Here is a 16,917-nt window from a genome sequence, read left to right on the forward strand (position 1 = left end):
GTCATTGGGAATTCATTTATGTTCATTGTATTTTTTATCTGCAGCAGTATTTTGTGATAATACTTAAAAAAGAGTACTTGCAAACAAAATGCTATAAAGAAGAGTGGAAATAGTATTGGGGTGGGGATAATGTTTCTCAGTAACTGACTTAATTTGTGATGTGGGGCCATCTATGAGCCACAGGTTCACTTGAATGTGAATTTGTCAGCATATTTTCTCTAGGCCGAAGGTTCCACTCAGGGAACCAGGTTCCACCCATTTTATTCCCCAGTTCCCCAGTGGAACTCAGGTTCCACCCATTTTGGAGGGGTTTTGTGATGTGACTTTAGACCACGAAGACCGATTTATAGATGATGTGGGATTACATAAAATTAATTTTAATTTACAGTGCAAACGGAGCCAGAGAGGTATCATGGACAGACCTTGCAAGAACAGCTTAATACATGTAAAGATTCAGAACCTGCACTCGGTGAGGGCTTTTAATACATAAATGGTTGCTTCTGTGATGTTTACCTTGAAAGAGTGTTCATTAATTTTTTGAAATGTAGAATTAGGTAATGTGTAATAAAATCTTACCATGTTTAGACTGAGTACCCAATAGTATGGTATGAAAATGACTGATCTTAGTGACAGAATCATTGGATTTGGCCTGGAATATTTCTGATTAGGGTGGATACCACATGTTGAGAATATTCTCTAGAAACAATCTAAGGTGATATGACAGAAATTAACTTTGACTTAAATGAATGTTACTGTTCTTTGCAATTTAACCACCCATCCTAGGGAGGGAAGGGAGAGTGGAGTGGACAGGAAAAATAACTGCAGAGGCATATATTAAAATACATTCTAAATAGTTACAGAAGAGTTATTGTTAGTATTCATTTAGATGAGTTTTTTTTAATTGTCGGGTCCTAACCTGGTAAACATAGCATATCCTAAAGCAATTCAGCTTGGTACCTTTGGTGTTGAGGAAGTGTAGACACCCAAAAGATAAAGTAACTGATCATCCTAGAAAATCTTGATTCCTGTGTTTGGCACACACTAGTAAACATTTCCTTTAATGTCTCCTTTGTAACTAGCACTGATTAGCTGTTTCAGCAAACATAACATTTCCTAACTTTTTTTCTTTTCTATTAATACAGGACTTAATTATATTATTGAATACCGATCAAAAGAAAATTCCCCTTTTCTCTATGAGTGTCAACTGTGCCACTGTAAAACAGGACTGAGCAACATGTTCATGCATGTTTGTGGTTCCAAACATAGACTGGCATACCTGGTAAGTTTCTAGAGTAATGGTGCTGTGGGCCTTGTTTTAATGTAGTGATCTAAGTACAGAATTTGTTAGTCATCTTATGATTAAAAAGATAATTATAATGAGGGTGTTACATAAGCTTTTGTGAAAATGTGTGTGTTTGTATTGCCACTGTGCAACTGTGATAAACGGATTTAAAATTCTTATTGATAATGTGTATGCCTGTTCCTTGCTGACATTAAGTTTTTTGTTTATTCTCTTTTGGTTGATCGGTAATATTAATAATGTTATCTGCTCTTAATATTACACAGAATCACAGGATCATTAGGGTTGGAAGAAATCTCTGGAGATCATTTAGGTTTTTGACTAAATTTTGCATTATCTTAAACAACTGAATCAATGAAGAAATAGTTCCATCTTTCAGATGCTTTAGATTAAAAGGAACATAATTGTAAATGAGCACAGTACGTATTGGATGGAGGCTGTGACTTGGAATCGGGAAAAAATAAAGTTTTATTCCCAGTTTTGTGGCTGGACAAGGCGTGTAAGATCTGTTTTATGGAAATTTGCGAAGCTTACAAGGTTCATTTTGGCCCACAAATGTAGGAACACATTATAGTTTTTTAGTATGTTTAGAGAAACGAGGTTGTCCAGTCTTTAAATATTTACTTGAATATATTTGTTTAGAATGGGCTTTAACAAAACAGAGCAATATTCTGAAAAGTATTTTGATACTTCCATAGAATATCTGCTCAAAGTTGGTGTTATATCACACAAATCTTAGTCATAGAATGTTGAGGATGTTGGGTTCATATAACAGTTTTGAGGTGGTTTTAGAGCTAATCCTGCGATGGGTCTGCAATGATGTCCTTTGTCAACATGGTGCTTCTGGTCATTACTTCAGATGTATATGCTGAATTTTGATGTTCTCAGCTCTTGTATTTCTTTTGTTTTTTCTTCGAACTGCTTCCTGCAATTTTGAATCTCATGCTTGTTAACTGCATCTCTGCCATATTCTTAAGTACTATAAAACAGAATAATTCAACAAGGATAACTTTTAAGTCATGCACTTGGGATAGATTAACCTTAGGCAGTGGGAAAGACAGGACACTAAAAGGCTGGAATTTGCTCTTCTGGAAAGAAGCTGGGGGTCCTGGCTGATAACAAGCTAAAGACAAGTAGAGTATCTTGATTTCAAGGAAGGCTAACAGCAAGCTGAGTTATGCTAACAAGGGTATAGCTAGTAGGTGAAAGGAATTTATTATTTCCCTGTTCTTAGGCCATATCTAGAATATTGTGTCTAGATTTGTGCTATGGCAGACTAGAAAGCTATTGATGAAATTAGGTGAGTCCAGTGGAGAGCTGCCAAGATAGTCAGGGGGCTGAAGCTCTTGCACCGTGAGGAGAGGTTAAGGTAATTTGGCTTGTTCAGACTTGAGAAGAAAACATCTCGGGGGACTAACTGTAGCTCTCAGGGGAGGTTACTATGAAGTCAAAATCAGGTTCTTGGCAGGAACATAAGTCCGAGTTTCCTACTTCACATAAAGTACTTTTTCACTGTGAGGGCAGCCAAACACTGGAGCAGGTTGCCCAGAGAGATGGGGAATCGCTGTATTCAGAGGTTTTTAAGACCCAGGTGGGCAAAGCCCTGTGCAACCAGTTCAGCATTCAGTGTCAACCCTGCTTTGAGCAGAATATTTGGCTTCAGTCCACTAAATTGTTCTGTGACTCTATACATAATCACTTTAATAAGTTCTGCTATGTATATGTAAAAGTTGATTTATGTCTCTTCAGCATTAGCTGTGCTAGATCTGGAAAGAATTGTGTAGGATAAAGTATGACTTCAGGATTTGCATTTCTTTATTTTCTAGAAACAACATTATCCTGAGATAGCAGAATCTGGTGAAGTTAAGGGTAAAGGCTCCGAACTGAACAGAAAAGTTAAGCAACTTGCATTAACAATTGAGAAGAAAGAAGGAAGAAAACAAATAAAGGTACCTTTCTTTAAGAATTCCAGAATTAAGAATTCCAGTTTTATATTACTGAGAACACAAAGAAAGTAATTTCTGTTATGATGGGCATATCTGCTCTGGATGGTAGGAAAATCTTGCTTTTAAAATCTTTATTACAAGTGCTTTTAATTGTCTTAATTCTTCCAGGATTATTTTGGACACAATTTCCCATTGGTCACTCCCATCATAAGTATTTCTCTTGCTTGAAATAATACTCATGCTGCCCATGTCTACAGAAATATGACTCTAGAGTACAAAAATAACACAAAATATCCATATTAATATTTTACACACAGCTCTGTGTGCGTGCATAAAATAACTTGTTTCATTGTTGCGAGGAAACCACCTTTATGACTTTCCTGAATTAGTTTGGGCTTTGTTAACAGCCTATGGCAGTTCTCAGAAAAACCAGGTAAAAATTCTGTTAGTCCAGAGGGAAGTGTGGGAATTTGCAGAAGGATGTGAGGTTATCAGCAATGGCATCGGATCACAGGAGCACCATGAGCTTAAATTCCTGGGAAGAGCTGCACACACAGAAGCATGTTCTTATGAATACATCTTCATATTATTTTGTGTTGATGTTTACCCCACTAAAGTATTTAGAATTGTTTACCACCTTTTATCTGGACAGGACGGTAAAGTTTGTTATTGAGGTGTACCTTACCACTCTGATTCATAAGCTTACTCAGGGGCTTAGTGTTCCTTATGATATACATCAAATTTGTTATCTCCATCAATTTCAATGTCTGACAACATCCTGCTTGTTAAGCAGTGTTTCTTGGCAAGTTCTGTCACTACTTAATGTGGGTTGGCTATGTCTTGTTTCAACGCAGAGTTCACAGTGTTATTGTGTTGAAGCTCACTATGTCCTGCTTATCTGAAAGAAGACCCTTACGCTGTCACAGTGAGGCTCATGGATAAGAGCCTTTACTTATCCTACTCTCTTTTGATTAAAAAAAAAAAAGGTGTGGGAATGTTGGAAGATCAAGTCTGTCTTCTAGATCAAATGCTCTTGAAGGGAGAGATTTCAGATCATCAAATTCAGTCTGCATATTCTTTATTTTTAACCCCTGCTTAAAAAGAAAACCAAACCTGAGTATTGGCAATAACTTTTTCTTTTGACCTGCTTAAATCAAAGTTCTTCTTGACTCAAGACTGTATATTTTACTTGAGCTTTATCTTCATGTAGATGGAATTCATTATTTCTATACCGTTTTGTAGACTGTTTTGTTTTTCTGGGAAGTTTCACTGCATCCATAGCAAATCCATCCTTGATTTAAGGAGCTTTTAAATAGATTATGCATTATCCGATTTAATGTCACAGATATATTTTCTGAAACCAGCTATTTGAGGTTTTGTTGGGGTTTTTTATTAGCTGTAACAACAACTTAATAGTAGCAACTGACTTACTGACTTGTTGAATATCCATTCAGGGATTGACACGCGTTTACTGGTCATATATCCTTAAAAATATAAACATTTAACTCTGATGAAATACATATGGAATAATTTCATCCATAAAATAACTAACATAAATGGTTTTATTTTTAGATTGTTACAGATGCTCCAGTAATGAGGAGGAGATGGCAAGAATGTAAGTGTGCCCAGTGGGATGTAAATTGTACATTTCTAATTTGGGTAAATTCCCTTTGATCTAAATCAGCTTGATTTAATGGTAAGTTGAAAGATTTGGTCAGTAATTGTATGTGCTTATATTCTAAGCTGCATTTTGTACAGCTTAAATTGAAAATTTGATGGATGAAGAAGCTCTTCCACAGGCAATGTAACTGAAGACATCTGTTTTATATGGCTTTGCTCTCTCTCCCTCTTTCCATCCCATTCTCAGGATCCTTTACCAATGCTTTTTTTAGTAACTGCCGTAGTCCCTGCAGTGCCAAATACTCAGGAGTATTTTGGTGAACTGGGCAAAAAAAGCAGGTTGGAACTCTTGTGTGTGTATTTAATTTGCAGTATAGAAAGCCAGACAGAATTCTTAAAGCATTATCTGTAAGACTTCTCCACTCAGTTTAACCTTTCAAAACTCATTGTAGTACAATGTCATCCAGAGGTACGGCCAGTACAATTGTGTGCTATTTTAGGAAATGGGTAAAAGTTGCTACAAGACTCTCGTTCTCAGACCTGCATGAAAAATGAAGGTTTGAATTAAAACTAATGTACTTAATTTGAATGTATATTAGTATATAAATAAGGTCTTAAAATAGCTCAATAGAAGTTACAGGAAGATTACTTCTATAATGATCTAAATTAGCAGTGTCATACTCTGAAGAGGAAGAATATAAATTTGGAACCTAGCAAACTGTTTTGAAATGTGGAATACTATTCAAATTATGTTTCTTGACTTACTTCTTGGTTGCTGTGTCTAACCTTGCACTTAGTTATGTGCAATATTTTGTATTTACATTATGTGCATATTTATGTGCAAATTATGTCAACGTATTTTTAATATTGACATCTTTTAAGAAATGTATGTATGCAATTATAACCAGGGTATCAAATATTTAAGACTTTGTTATTAATGGCTAGTTCATATTTAATATGCTCCCCCATAATAATGCTTATAAATTTATTCTAAATGCTTGTAACTAACAGTGCACAGAAAGAATTAGTTGAAACTGAAGTGCAGTTTTAGACCACTCCTCTACCAAGGTAATGTCCATTGTGCTACATTTCAAGCATGTTTTTAGATCCTGATGCAGATGACAGCCCTTCAAAAGCTAAAGTTCAGCATGTGGATACATCACTTAGTAATGAAGAAAAAAAAGGCTGTAAAATTAAGGATGGAAGAATGCCAGACCCTATTCTAGGTAGGAGAGTGTATTTGTTATTAATTTTTTTAAACTTTCACTAATGCATCAATTATTTACTCTGTGCCTATTTATAGCTTCTATAAATATGTTCTTCTATAGAATGTGAATTTGCACAATGTGCAGATGGGTTTGGGGCCTGTAGCAGAGAAAAGGATAATCTCAGTGTTTCATAGAAACACAGAACTGTAGAAAAAAGAATACTTTAAAATATTGGAAAACCATTACTAAATATACTAGTTTTATTGTTTTAGATGAAAGGAATGTTCAAGAGGAGCAGGAAAAAAGTCAGAAAGAACAGGCAAAATCAGACGAGAAGTTTGAACCTAATAAAGATATTGAAAGCAGCAAAGCCAGCACAGATGAAGAGGGCAGCAAAGGCTACAACTCAGACAAGTAAGCTAAACTAAAAGTCTACCCCCCAGAAAAACCTTTAAATATAATCAAAGGAAAATGTTGTAGGTGGTAACTGTCTACATGGGATTTGCAAGGGTATGCTGTGAGGAAAGTGTACAGTAAGAGTAAAACGTTTGTCCTCTGAAATTGTGCTCAGCTGCAAACTCCTCAGCAGAAAACGTGGTGCATGTAAAGTGACCTCAGATTTTGCTCTAGATGCAACTAGTTTTTATGTTTAACTGTGTATCCCTAAGGTACAATCCTCATGTATTACAAGTTCAAAAAGAATGTTCCAGCATGGTTTAAAAACCCCTCTGCTATGGGTTCATTTCAGATAATTAGGGTGGTATGTGAACTGATTTTAGAGGGAAAAGATAATCAGTAAATTGCTGTAACAATTGGAGTCCGTCTTTACAAAAGATTTTGCAGAGGAACAATAAGAAGTATTGTGTGTAGTTCTAAACTGGTGAAACTGTGCTTGCTGTTTGTAAACATCTTTAGAAATAACAGTATTGTGAATTTAGTTAAAACTGTCAGCCTTTGTGTGAGGGGGATGTCTCCCAACACCAAGCATCTTTGTGCAACACCAGGAACCACAGGGAAGCATTGAGTAAGGAAAGTACACACATCAACCTAAACATAAGATTTTTGTTCCGACAACTAGTTCTTTGGTTTTGCTATAATGACATTCTCTTAAAATGTTTCATAACTTTTAATCAGTACTATCTCTCCCAGACATGGAGGGCTAACACCTTTTGCTTGTTTACTGCTACCACATAAAAGTGGAAATTTTGGTATGCAGTGCATACCAAAAGCTTACAGTTTCTACTACCAATGTCAAACTTTTTTCTTAATTCTGGGTTTTAGAATTTATATGCTAGCTAATCATGCTAAAAAATCTCCAAACCTTATAAATAATTTTTACAATGATACCTGGGACCACTAGGACTGGCTACACATTTTTGATAGCTCAACCAACTGTATGCTGTTTTTTTTATGTATTCGTTCTATCTTAAGGTGTGAAACCACTAAACTGCCGCAGGAAGACAATGAGGAAGTTGAGGTAATGTTTTTCTGTTAATGGGTTGCTCCAGTTTACAAATAGTTGGGGAAATAATTACTTTACTGTATGATTGGCAATCATGTTTGCTTTTGCTTATTCAAACTAATATTATTGACAATAAATTAGCTGCAAGTTACTAAGCAAAACTATCAAGAACAAGTTCCTTCTTTGTCACGAAAACACGTGCAAATTTCGTAGAAGCACACAGAATTTAATTAGAGCAAGAATTTAGAATAACCATAATAATAATTAGTTTAATTTTAGTTATAATTACTGCACATAATAGATCTCTGAACTTCTTTCTTTTTTAATTAAACAGCAAGAATTTACAGCAGACCCTGAAGAATTCACTAGTCAAGAAGAACTGTTGAGTTATTTGGTGAGTGTTAAATCTTGAATGTATTTTGGGGGGGGGGGGAAGGAGGAATAATCACAGAATTACTAAGTTTACAATGTAGCAGTTAACAAAAGCCAAAATGTAGGCAGTCTGTTAATATAACAACATGTTTTGCCAGGCGGCAGGATTCACAATGTTATCCCAAAAGCGGGATTGTTACCAGAGCTGAGGTATTTTGTCAGCTATTTTTTTATTTTTTTTTAAAGCTACATTATGTGTTTCTGTTGTTGGATGCAAAAGATTTCTTACGCAGTGGGAAGTGATATTACAAGTATCTTGTTTTGAACTTGCTGTTCCTATCTTGGAATAATTCCAACTTGTTCAATAGTTATCCATGCTGTATGCTTTTTTATAGGTGAAAATCAATATGTCCAGTTTTGTCATTACAATAATTGTATTTCTTTTATTACCTGATAGCAAAGGTATCCTTACCCAAGTTTAATCATCTTTTCCCACCTAGTTTTTGACAAAATCTTCTTTCAATACAAGTTGTACGAACCAGGAGAGATAAATACTAATAGTGTTAAGAATATAATCCTTGCTATGCTGTTACATATAAACTCAATTATAGCTTTTTATTACTTTTTTCTATTGTCTAGGGTGTTGAAAAGTGTTTGTTTCTAATCCAGAAGACTCTGAATTGGTAGGACAGACCTGCAGTTCTGTTACGTTGTGCCCAATGGAAGTGTTTTCAGCAGAACTTTATTAGTATAGGCAAGAGGATGATGCGCATAGTGCTCTCTGCGAGGGCTGTTGGTTCTACAACTTTTTCCCCTACTAGAGCTTCAGAGTTTCAAAGACTGCTTTTTCCTTAGGCTTTTTGAGAAGAAAAAGGTTCAGTATAAAGTAAGGCACAGAGTCATATATTTTTAAATTCAGTAGTGTTCTGGCTTTTTGCTCCTTTCCAGAGAAGTGGGTTGTAACGTTACTGCCTCAGGGAAGTTGTCCACGTTCATTTATATGCAGGTATTGGGTATCTTGGGAATAGGTACTTTCCTTACATAAGGGAAAGCATTTTACTGTAGATATTTCCAGGCATATTCTTGGGTTGTTTCTCTTCAAAGGAATATATTGGGTAGCTGCAGTTTCCTTTGTTAAGATCCTTCTTCCATTCCACCTCCCCAACCCTAGTTTATGGGATTAAAAGTAAAAGCTGTATCTGCTTTGTAGATAGAGACACAAAAAATTAGGTTTCTGCAGGTTTTGTTTTCACACACTGATACTTGAAAAATACATGCTGTGTTGTTTTGTTTTCTTAGCAAAGTTTTGAGATACTGAATGAAGATGATGCTTCATTTATCCTAAAAGTTACACAGACTCTTACAGATGCACTGGTGGAATATCGTCAGCAGGCTGCATCGAACAAAGTAATGTGGATTTTTGTTTGGTTTTGTTCTACTAATCTATAGTTTTCTTAGATTTCTGTGATTATGTATTTTTACTATTACAGGTAGTTCAATTAAAATTGCTGTTAAGACTGTATTGTAAGTTTTGCCCATTAAATACTTGAATTTTTGGTGTGATGATAGGATAAACATAAGCTTTTCTGTTGAGGAGTCTTAATACTTTCTGTTCAAATGTGCTTGCTTTTAAGTTTTCTTTTTTAATAGAAGCTAAAAATCTTCTTGTCTCCTTTCCCCATACTTTTCCTTACATCTGAGTTCTTCTGCTATTTTTGCCCTTTTCAGTTCTAACTCCAGCTCTTCTCATCTCTGCTGACCTCCCTGACACTCTTGTTCTGTATCTCATTTCCATTTCCAACCTTCACTTCATTCACCGTGTAATCAAGCATCTTTTTAATACAGCTTTCGGTCCTACTCTTTGAACTGTTCCCTTTAAGGTTTCTCTCTTCCTCCACTATTAGAAAACAAGTTTTTCCCCACTGCAGGGGTTGCCACTTAGGTTCCCTATTCCTCCAGTTCACATTCAGTTATACCATAATCTCTGCAGTTTCCATGCCTGGAATTACTCTTTGCTCATTCCCCCATTGTCAACAGGGATGGGAGGAACTTTCCTCAGGCTGGTGATCTATTCAACATTTTTGTCATAGGAAACATTGTTCCTTATCCCTCCCAGCATTTCTTGCAGAATTGTCAGTGTTGAAGAGACATCTCATTGACCACAACGACTACTTCTGCTGCTAAAGCTTACCTAAAGGGTAAAGAGTAAAAAAGTAGTTAAAAAGCTGAGGTGGAAAATGCCAAATGAGGGTAAGGACCAGCCAGCAAGCTGGAGAGAATCAGAGAGGTGACACTTCAAGAAAAAAACAAACAAACCACTGTTTTATTATTCTTTTGTCTTCAAGAACATTTCTTAATTCAGGATTTATTATAAAGTTTGTCTTTGTTCCACATATTCCATCTTTGCTCGATTGCTTGCTTTCTGCCCCAAAAGTAGTACTTACTCCATGCCTTAGTTATCATGTACTGCTTTTTACTTCCCCATTAAGCTTACTTTCATCTTATTCCTGTTTTTTTTTTCCATCTAGGATTTTGCTGGTTTATTCATATGGAAAGAAGCTTGCTAGCTGTAGAAAAATAAAATGTTTTTCCCACATTGTTGGGGTGGTGTTTTTTTTTTTTTTGGGTTTTTTTTTTGTGGGTTTTTGGGGCTGGTTTTTTTTTTTTTTTTAGTATTCTAAACTGTGATCATTCAACTGGTAATTTTTAACTAAATCTTGCATTCTGAGTATAAAATACTTCCTTTTTAGATCTGACAGGTTGAGAATTAAGCTCTGTAAAGTATCACTTCTTGGCCTAATACAGTGCTTTTTCGGATACAGAGACATACCATGAGCAGTGTATACATAGAAGTTCATTATCAGCTTTATGATTTTCAAAGAAATACTTGATTTTCAGATTTGGTAGAAATACTGGTCTTTATTTGGTTTGTGATCATTAGAAATATAGTAGCTCATCATTTCAAGAGCTTGTCTTGCTGAAATTTGGAACACAGTTTTTTTTTCAAACTCACAGGACCTCTTGGATACTGAACATAATGGAGAAGCAGCATTGGAATATTCCACAGAACAGTCTGACCTGACTTCAGCAGATATTAGTGACTCTGACACAGGTAATGTTAGCTTCGCAATCTTGCATGTGCTTTAATCTCAACACTGAACCTTGCATAGGTTTTATTAAGCCTTTTGTTCCTGCTTCTCTGAAAGCAGAGCTTAAGAGCAGAATAAAACCAGGGTCAAGTAGCATAAGTGAATCTTTTTGGGTTTGTTTTTCCCAACCTCTACAAATGTTAGAAGGGCAGACTATTCAAAAACATTCACCCTACTTAGCTGTCGGATTTAGGGAAGAATTGAATTAGTATCAACTCTGAATTTCTTCTGTCCAGAGGCAACTGTTTCTAATGAGGCTTTCAAAGTGTCAGTGGGCCTGGTTTTTTTTTGTTCTTGGGGGGCTTTTTTACCCCAAAGCTCATCCCCACACCACCATTTCTTTCCCTTCTTGGTGGAAAGAGGCTTAGTACAGGTCTAGTCTGATCAAGGTATTAGTGGATATAAAATTGTCTAGGATAGATAATTTTGTTTAATACATGAAAATAGCAGCTACTTGGCCTTGGTACTTCTGATTAATTTTTCAAAGAATCTTGGATTTCTTTGAGGCCACTTCCTTCTTGATATAAACAAATGGGTATTTTCCTCAAGTACAGGAAGTACAATCATATATACCCAGAATGCTATTCTTTTTCTTTCTGTGCAGTGTCAATTTTCTTTTTTTCCTGGAAGTTTAGCTTTTTAAAACCTCAATTAATACAATACTTGTAACAAAAATTTGCAACGACTTGCAATATGCGAGACTTGGAATTTTTAGTTCCTTTTTGTAGGCATGAGGATAATAGTTTTCACCCACTTCCCCACCCTTTTCTCCAGGATTTTCTGTAAATGGAAAGCATTCCTGACTCTCAGTCGTAGCAAAGTCAGATGTGAACCTTACCAGCAATGTTGCTGTGCCAGACTGGAAATGCTGGTTTTGAAAAGCCTCATTTAGAGAAATAAGTAATGAAACCTCCTCGGAATCTTCTCTTACTGAACAACAGTATTTCTCTTAAGACTATTCAAGCAGCCAATCAGCTAGGCAGTCCTTACCAGTGAATAAACAAGACAAAGCTCAAAACTTTTCAACTGGGTTTTCAGAAACGGCATGTGAGGACAACGTCACTGCTGAATTTTTGAACAGTGTAAGAGATATGAATGCTGAGGAAGTTACCGCTACTCTACACAAAATAGCAACAGCAAATCCAGCTTTCAGAGGTAATTCGCTTATACATGCATACACATAAATGTGTATAGAAAAATATACATAACGATTTTGTTAGTTTGTGAAATATTAAGGACTATATGGGTCAAAGAACTTTGAGGTATTAAGGAGAGCTGGAGAGACTTTTTTCTTACCTTTAGCTTTTGCAGGATCCAGTTTAGGAATGGGAATTCAAAATGGCTGCCTTCCGTGAAGGTGTTAGTAATTGCTTGGTTTCTTTAAAAATTCTTTTCTCATTTGTGCATAGTATCATTTACATAGTGAGAGACAGTAAACTAAAATCAAGCATGTATTAGAAAAAAGCAAAATCTTCCTTTTGTGATGTAACTGGTGAAACATGAGTTGTGGGAATGCCAGCAGCAAAGAAATTTGTACTTACTGATTCCTGAAAGAATTGTACAGTAACATAGAAATAATAATGCATCAGAGACAAGTAGTCTTTCTTTTCCTTGCAAGTTTCCAATAAGTTCCAGCTACTAAATCTTTTCACATCTTCAGTCAACTACTGCCCTTTCTCCAGAAGCTTCCTGTGTATGTTTCTAAGCTTCTCAGAGTGTGTTTAAAATCATCAGGGTGAAAAGGACACTGAAGATGGGTACATTGTACAGAAGCTTAAGATACTATTTGCCTGAGTGCTCACTGTGCAAGAAACTGGAGAGACTGCAATCCATGTCATATCCTCTCCTTGGGCATCCGCATGTGAACACAGCTCAGCATAGTATCTGTTTGGAATGCAAGTTCTGGAATAACTGATACCATAAAACCATAGAAGTAGCAAACTGTTATAGCACCTCCATGAACAACACCTGGTCCTAGGGACCTCCAGAAGAGGAAGTTAAGTTACTGATGGTAGTGATTTCTCCCATAAAGCTTCCTTTGGAACTTGTAAATCTGTGGGTGGCAAATGTGATTCTCTCTATATAAGTATATATATATATGTGTATATATATATATATATAAAAAATTAAGGCTTTTCTGTGTGTTGAACACAGCTGCTTGCTTGCTGCCCTCACTTCCCTGCAGCTGGACAGGTTAGAAAATAGGAAGAACAAAAGTGAGAAAACTCATGGGTCACTATAATGACAGTAAAGGGAAAGGGGGGAGAGGGAAGAACAAGTGATGCAAAACAATCGCTCAGCACTTTGAGCCTTAGGCAGAGGCTCAGCCAGTTGCTGACCAACAACCACCTAAGAAGCCAATTCCACCTCCTTGTATCCCCAGTTTTTAGGCTGAGCATGGTGTATGGAATATCCTCTTGATCATTTGTCCCTGCTGTGTCCCCTACCAGTCTTTTTCGCATTCCCAGCCTATTCACTGTGGGAAGGCAGAGTGAGAAGCAGAAAAAGCCTTGATGCTGTGCAAGCACCTTTGACAACCAAAACACTGGTGTGTTATCAGCACTGTTTTGGCCAGAAATCCAAAACACAGCACCACACACCTGCTATGAAGAAAGTTATCTCCGTCCCAGCCAAAACTAGTACAGGATTCCAGGTGATATTTGTAACTGCCAGCTGCTATTGGATAGGTGAATAGAAACTGATTAGAAAAATGAGGTAGGCATTAGTGGACACCTGGAAAATCATGATCTGCTTAGAGTGGTTGGTGGGGAATGAATGTGGATTTTGTGGTAAGAAAACCTTCCTTACAGGCTTTCTGGAATTGTTGGAAATGAGTCAGATGAAGATGATCCAGTCCATATATTGGAATTCTGTTTGGAATTCCAGAAAAGTTTTGATAGGTACTCTAATCAGAGGCTTTAATGGAACTAGCTGACTGTGAGACAGACCCTTTCACTGAACCAGTACAGCCATTTGTTGCAGTATACAGTTTCCAGGCACATTCTGATTCTTAACAGTTAGAGTATCCAAACTCGTGTCAGCATCTAAGTGTTTCAGTATAACTTTTGCTTTTAAACACATTTTATCATAACCCCACTTATTTATCAGTTTTGTTTATTTGGTTTTAACTAAGGAATTGATATTCCAAACGTTATACGGATCCTGACTGAAAGTGGAACTCTGAGAAGACCAAGCAACGGCAACACAAAGTGACATGGCAGTAATACAGTTAACACAGCAATGTTTACTTTGCCTAAGTTTGTTTTTTACTTAATATGGACTCAATGTAGGTAATTTTGCTATGTTCAAATCTTGTACAGTGTTAATTAAATTAATAACTCAATTTTGAGATTTTTCTTAATTTATTTCTCCATATAGCTGAAATTTCTGTATTATGGAAAGGTAAAGTTCATGTGCTTTCTTTCTATGTTAAAACATCCTTCTAAAATGGGTAACTGTTGTTTTTCACAATGTCATTAAATACTGTGCATTGACAGTCTGATCTCTTCTTATTGCGGGTTACCAAAGTTATTAGAAGAATGTAATACTGCAGTCAGCAGTACCAACTCATCCTACAACAAATACTCAGAAATTATTCCTTATGGCTGCTGGGCCTGACTCGAAAGCTTTTGTAATCAAAAATTCTCTTCCATATAAGAATTAGGAATAGGTCTCCACATATTTTCTTTAAATAAAGATTAATGTAAAGTCAGTGCTGTCAGCCTAGCTCTGTGTTGAGAAGTGCTGGATTATAGCCAGTTTAAGGAGCCTAGATAATTAGAAGCTTTATCAAAGTCAACAGAAGTTGGCTGAGCTTCCAAATTCGGGGATGTGTCCCAAGAGATCTAACCTGACCATGGTTATGAGACACTGACATGGCAGCCAAAGTATCTTTTGTCTTCTCTTATCCCACCAGTCATGAATCCCACAAGAATAAAATGAAAGCTGGCTTATACTGTCCTTCAGTTCAGGCTTTTTTAATGGGAACTTTTTTCCAACTAAAGTAGTAGTGTTTTGACTGAATGTAAAGGTCTGTGTATCAATGACTACTGCTTCTGCAGGATGATGAGAAATCTTTTGGATGGTTACAAATTAATGTGCTTCGGGGGAAAAAAAGTAATTTTTTAAATTTAGATTGTGTAATTAAAATTTGCTTCCTGCTTGTGATGTTGAGTAGCATTCAGTGGTTCTAATTAAAGCTCTTCAGCTTCACAGCCAAATGCTGGTATAGTATAGACGTGCTGGGGCCAGATGGTAAATGAACTTTTTAATGTTAACTTGCTTTTATTTTGGAGTTCTGGATGGAATTGAGAACCCTCATCCTGATGGTTTCTCATCTTCATATCATGGAATGGAAGATGCCATCAAAATAAGGTAACACAGCAGCAACAAAACTGGTTAGTTTTGTGTATGGACAGACACAGGAATGAAAACAGTTCACTGACAAAGAAACTAAACCACAAAACACTGCCTGAAGAGATTGTGTAGAATTTCTAGAATGCCTCTAATTATGTTCTTGTCAGAAGCAGAGACGGAACCAGAGCTCTTACACCTCACGTACTCTATAACAGGAACAATGTTAGTGCCTGCTTAATGAAGATGAACTTGATCGGTAAAAAAAAATCTTTCAGTTGGGAAGAAATTCTAAGTTCTGTTCCTGTCACGCAGAAAGTAAAAATAGAAACAGCTTATTTTTGTGTGCTTTCAGAGTGCAGAACATTGTTAATTAAACTAATATCAGAATGTTCTGCTGTTGTAAATGGCCATCTCTGGGACAGCTGCTTTCCCCCTCCTACTGTGGAATCATTCCTAGTGGAAATGAAATTGAAATTCAGTTGAAATTACTTGACTTGGAGGTTGGATTTTTTTGTTTTTCCTTGAGTGCAGGAGGAGCAGGCTGCAAAAGGAAAGACCTCTGAATGTCTGAAGCACACTGATTTAAATGGGATTTGAATGGGATGCTGCAGAGTGCTGCTGTACTTCTCTAAAGGCAGCAGAGGAAACAGCACAAAAATAAAGCCTGTGCTTCTGGAAATGTTTTTGGAGAACATAGTCCAACACAATCTATCTATTTGTACAAGCATTTTCCCCTTGATTGTTGTTTTTTTTCCCCATGTGCAAGTAGAAGCTGCAAAAAAATTATAGCATTTTGTTCTTGTAGTTGCCTGTGTTTTGTGATGGCTTGGTATAATCTTACACTAATGGGCAACTGTATGTTTGCTCCAAAACTGTTCAAGGCCAGGTCTGATAGGGCTTTGAGCAACCTGGTCTAGCGGAAGGTGTCCCTGCCCGTGGCAGAGGGGGTTGCAACTAGGTGATCTTTAAGGTCCTTTTAAGATTCTGCTGGACAGGGTGTTGGGACATCTACTCTGGGTCATGATTTGCCAAGAAAGGTTGGACCAAATGATCCTTGGGGTCCCTTTCAACCTGGTAATTCTATGATTTTCTCTTTCCCAGGAGCAGCAAGGCAGACACCTGGGGTAACTGGAGAGTTAATAGAATTTAAACTTATGCACTAGCAAGAAAAATTAAACCAAGAGAAAGTTAATCTTTCTTTTAGCTTTGCCTTAGTTATACATGTTTTACTCAGAGAGCTTTGGGGAGGTGGTTTGTAACAGAAATGTGGAACTTCTCTTAGACCGCAGAAAGTGGAAAGAAAGGTATTCAAAGCTGAATTGATTGGACATGAAAAGTTTGGGTGTGTAGCATAAGAGTTACTGTCTGGTGTAAATTGTGATATCTGTTCCGGACAAGTGTGGAAACATCCTCTTCTTTGGTTGCTGCTTCCCGTGCCTTCTGGGGCTGTGCTGTGTCCTGCCTTAGGGACCCACCACCCCTTTTGAAGCAGCAGCAAGCTTGA

General features: G+C 36.7%; 1 protein-coding gene across 2 annotated transcripts in view; it reads left to right on the forward strand.

Moving 5' to 3' along the window:
- Positions 1 to 16,217, forward strand: part of LOC136008476 (uncharacterized) — a 20,087-nt gene extending 3,870 nt beyond the window's left edge. For both annotated transcript variants that reach the window (XM_065667818.1, XM_065667817.1), the window contains exons 6-17: positions 389 to 469; positions 1,143 to 1,279; positions 3,127 to 3,249; positions 4,819 to 4,861; positions 5,973 to 6,092; positions 6,347 to 6,488; positions 7,506 to 7,551; positions 7,871 to 7,930; positions 9,208 to 9,315; positions 10,924 to 11,020; positions 12,096 to 12,212; positions 14,191 to 16,217. In XM_065667818.1, the coding sequence (XP_065523890.1) occupies positions 389 to 469; positions 1,143 to 1,279; positions 3,127 to 3,249; positions 4,819 to 4,861; positions 5,973 to 6,092; positions 6,347 to 6,488; positions 7,506 to 7,551; positions 7,871 to 7,930; positions 9,208 to 9,315; positions 10,924 to 11,020; positions 12,096 to 12,212; positions 14,191 to 14,270 (1,154 nt within the window). In that variant the 3' untranslated portion in view covers positions 14,271 to 16,217. The remainder of the gene's footprint in view (positions 1 to 388; positions 470 to 1,142; positions 1,280 to 3,126; positions 3,250 to 4,818; positions 4,862 to 5,972; positions 6,093 to 6,346; positions 6,489 to 7,505; positions 7,552 to 7,870; positions 7,931 to 9,207; positions 9,316 to 10,923; positions 11,021 to 12,095; positions 12,213 to 14,190) is intronic.
- Positions 16,218 to 16,917: the final 700 nt, after the last annotated feature.

The sequence above is a fragment of the Lathamus discolor genome, chromosome 2 (genome assembly GCF_037157495.1).
Source record: "Lathamus discolor isolate bLatDis1 chromosome 2, bLatDis1.hap1, whole genome shotgun sequence".
Lineage (NCBI taxonomy): Eukaryota > Metazoa > Chordata > Aves > Psittaciformes > Psittacidae > Lathamus > Lathamus discolor.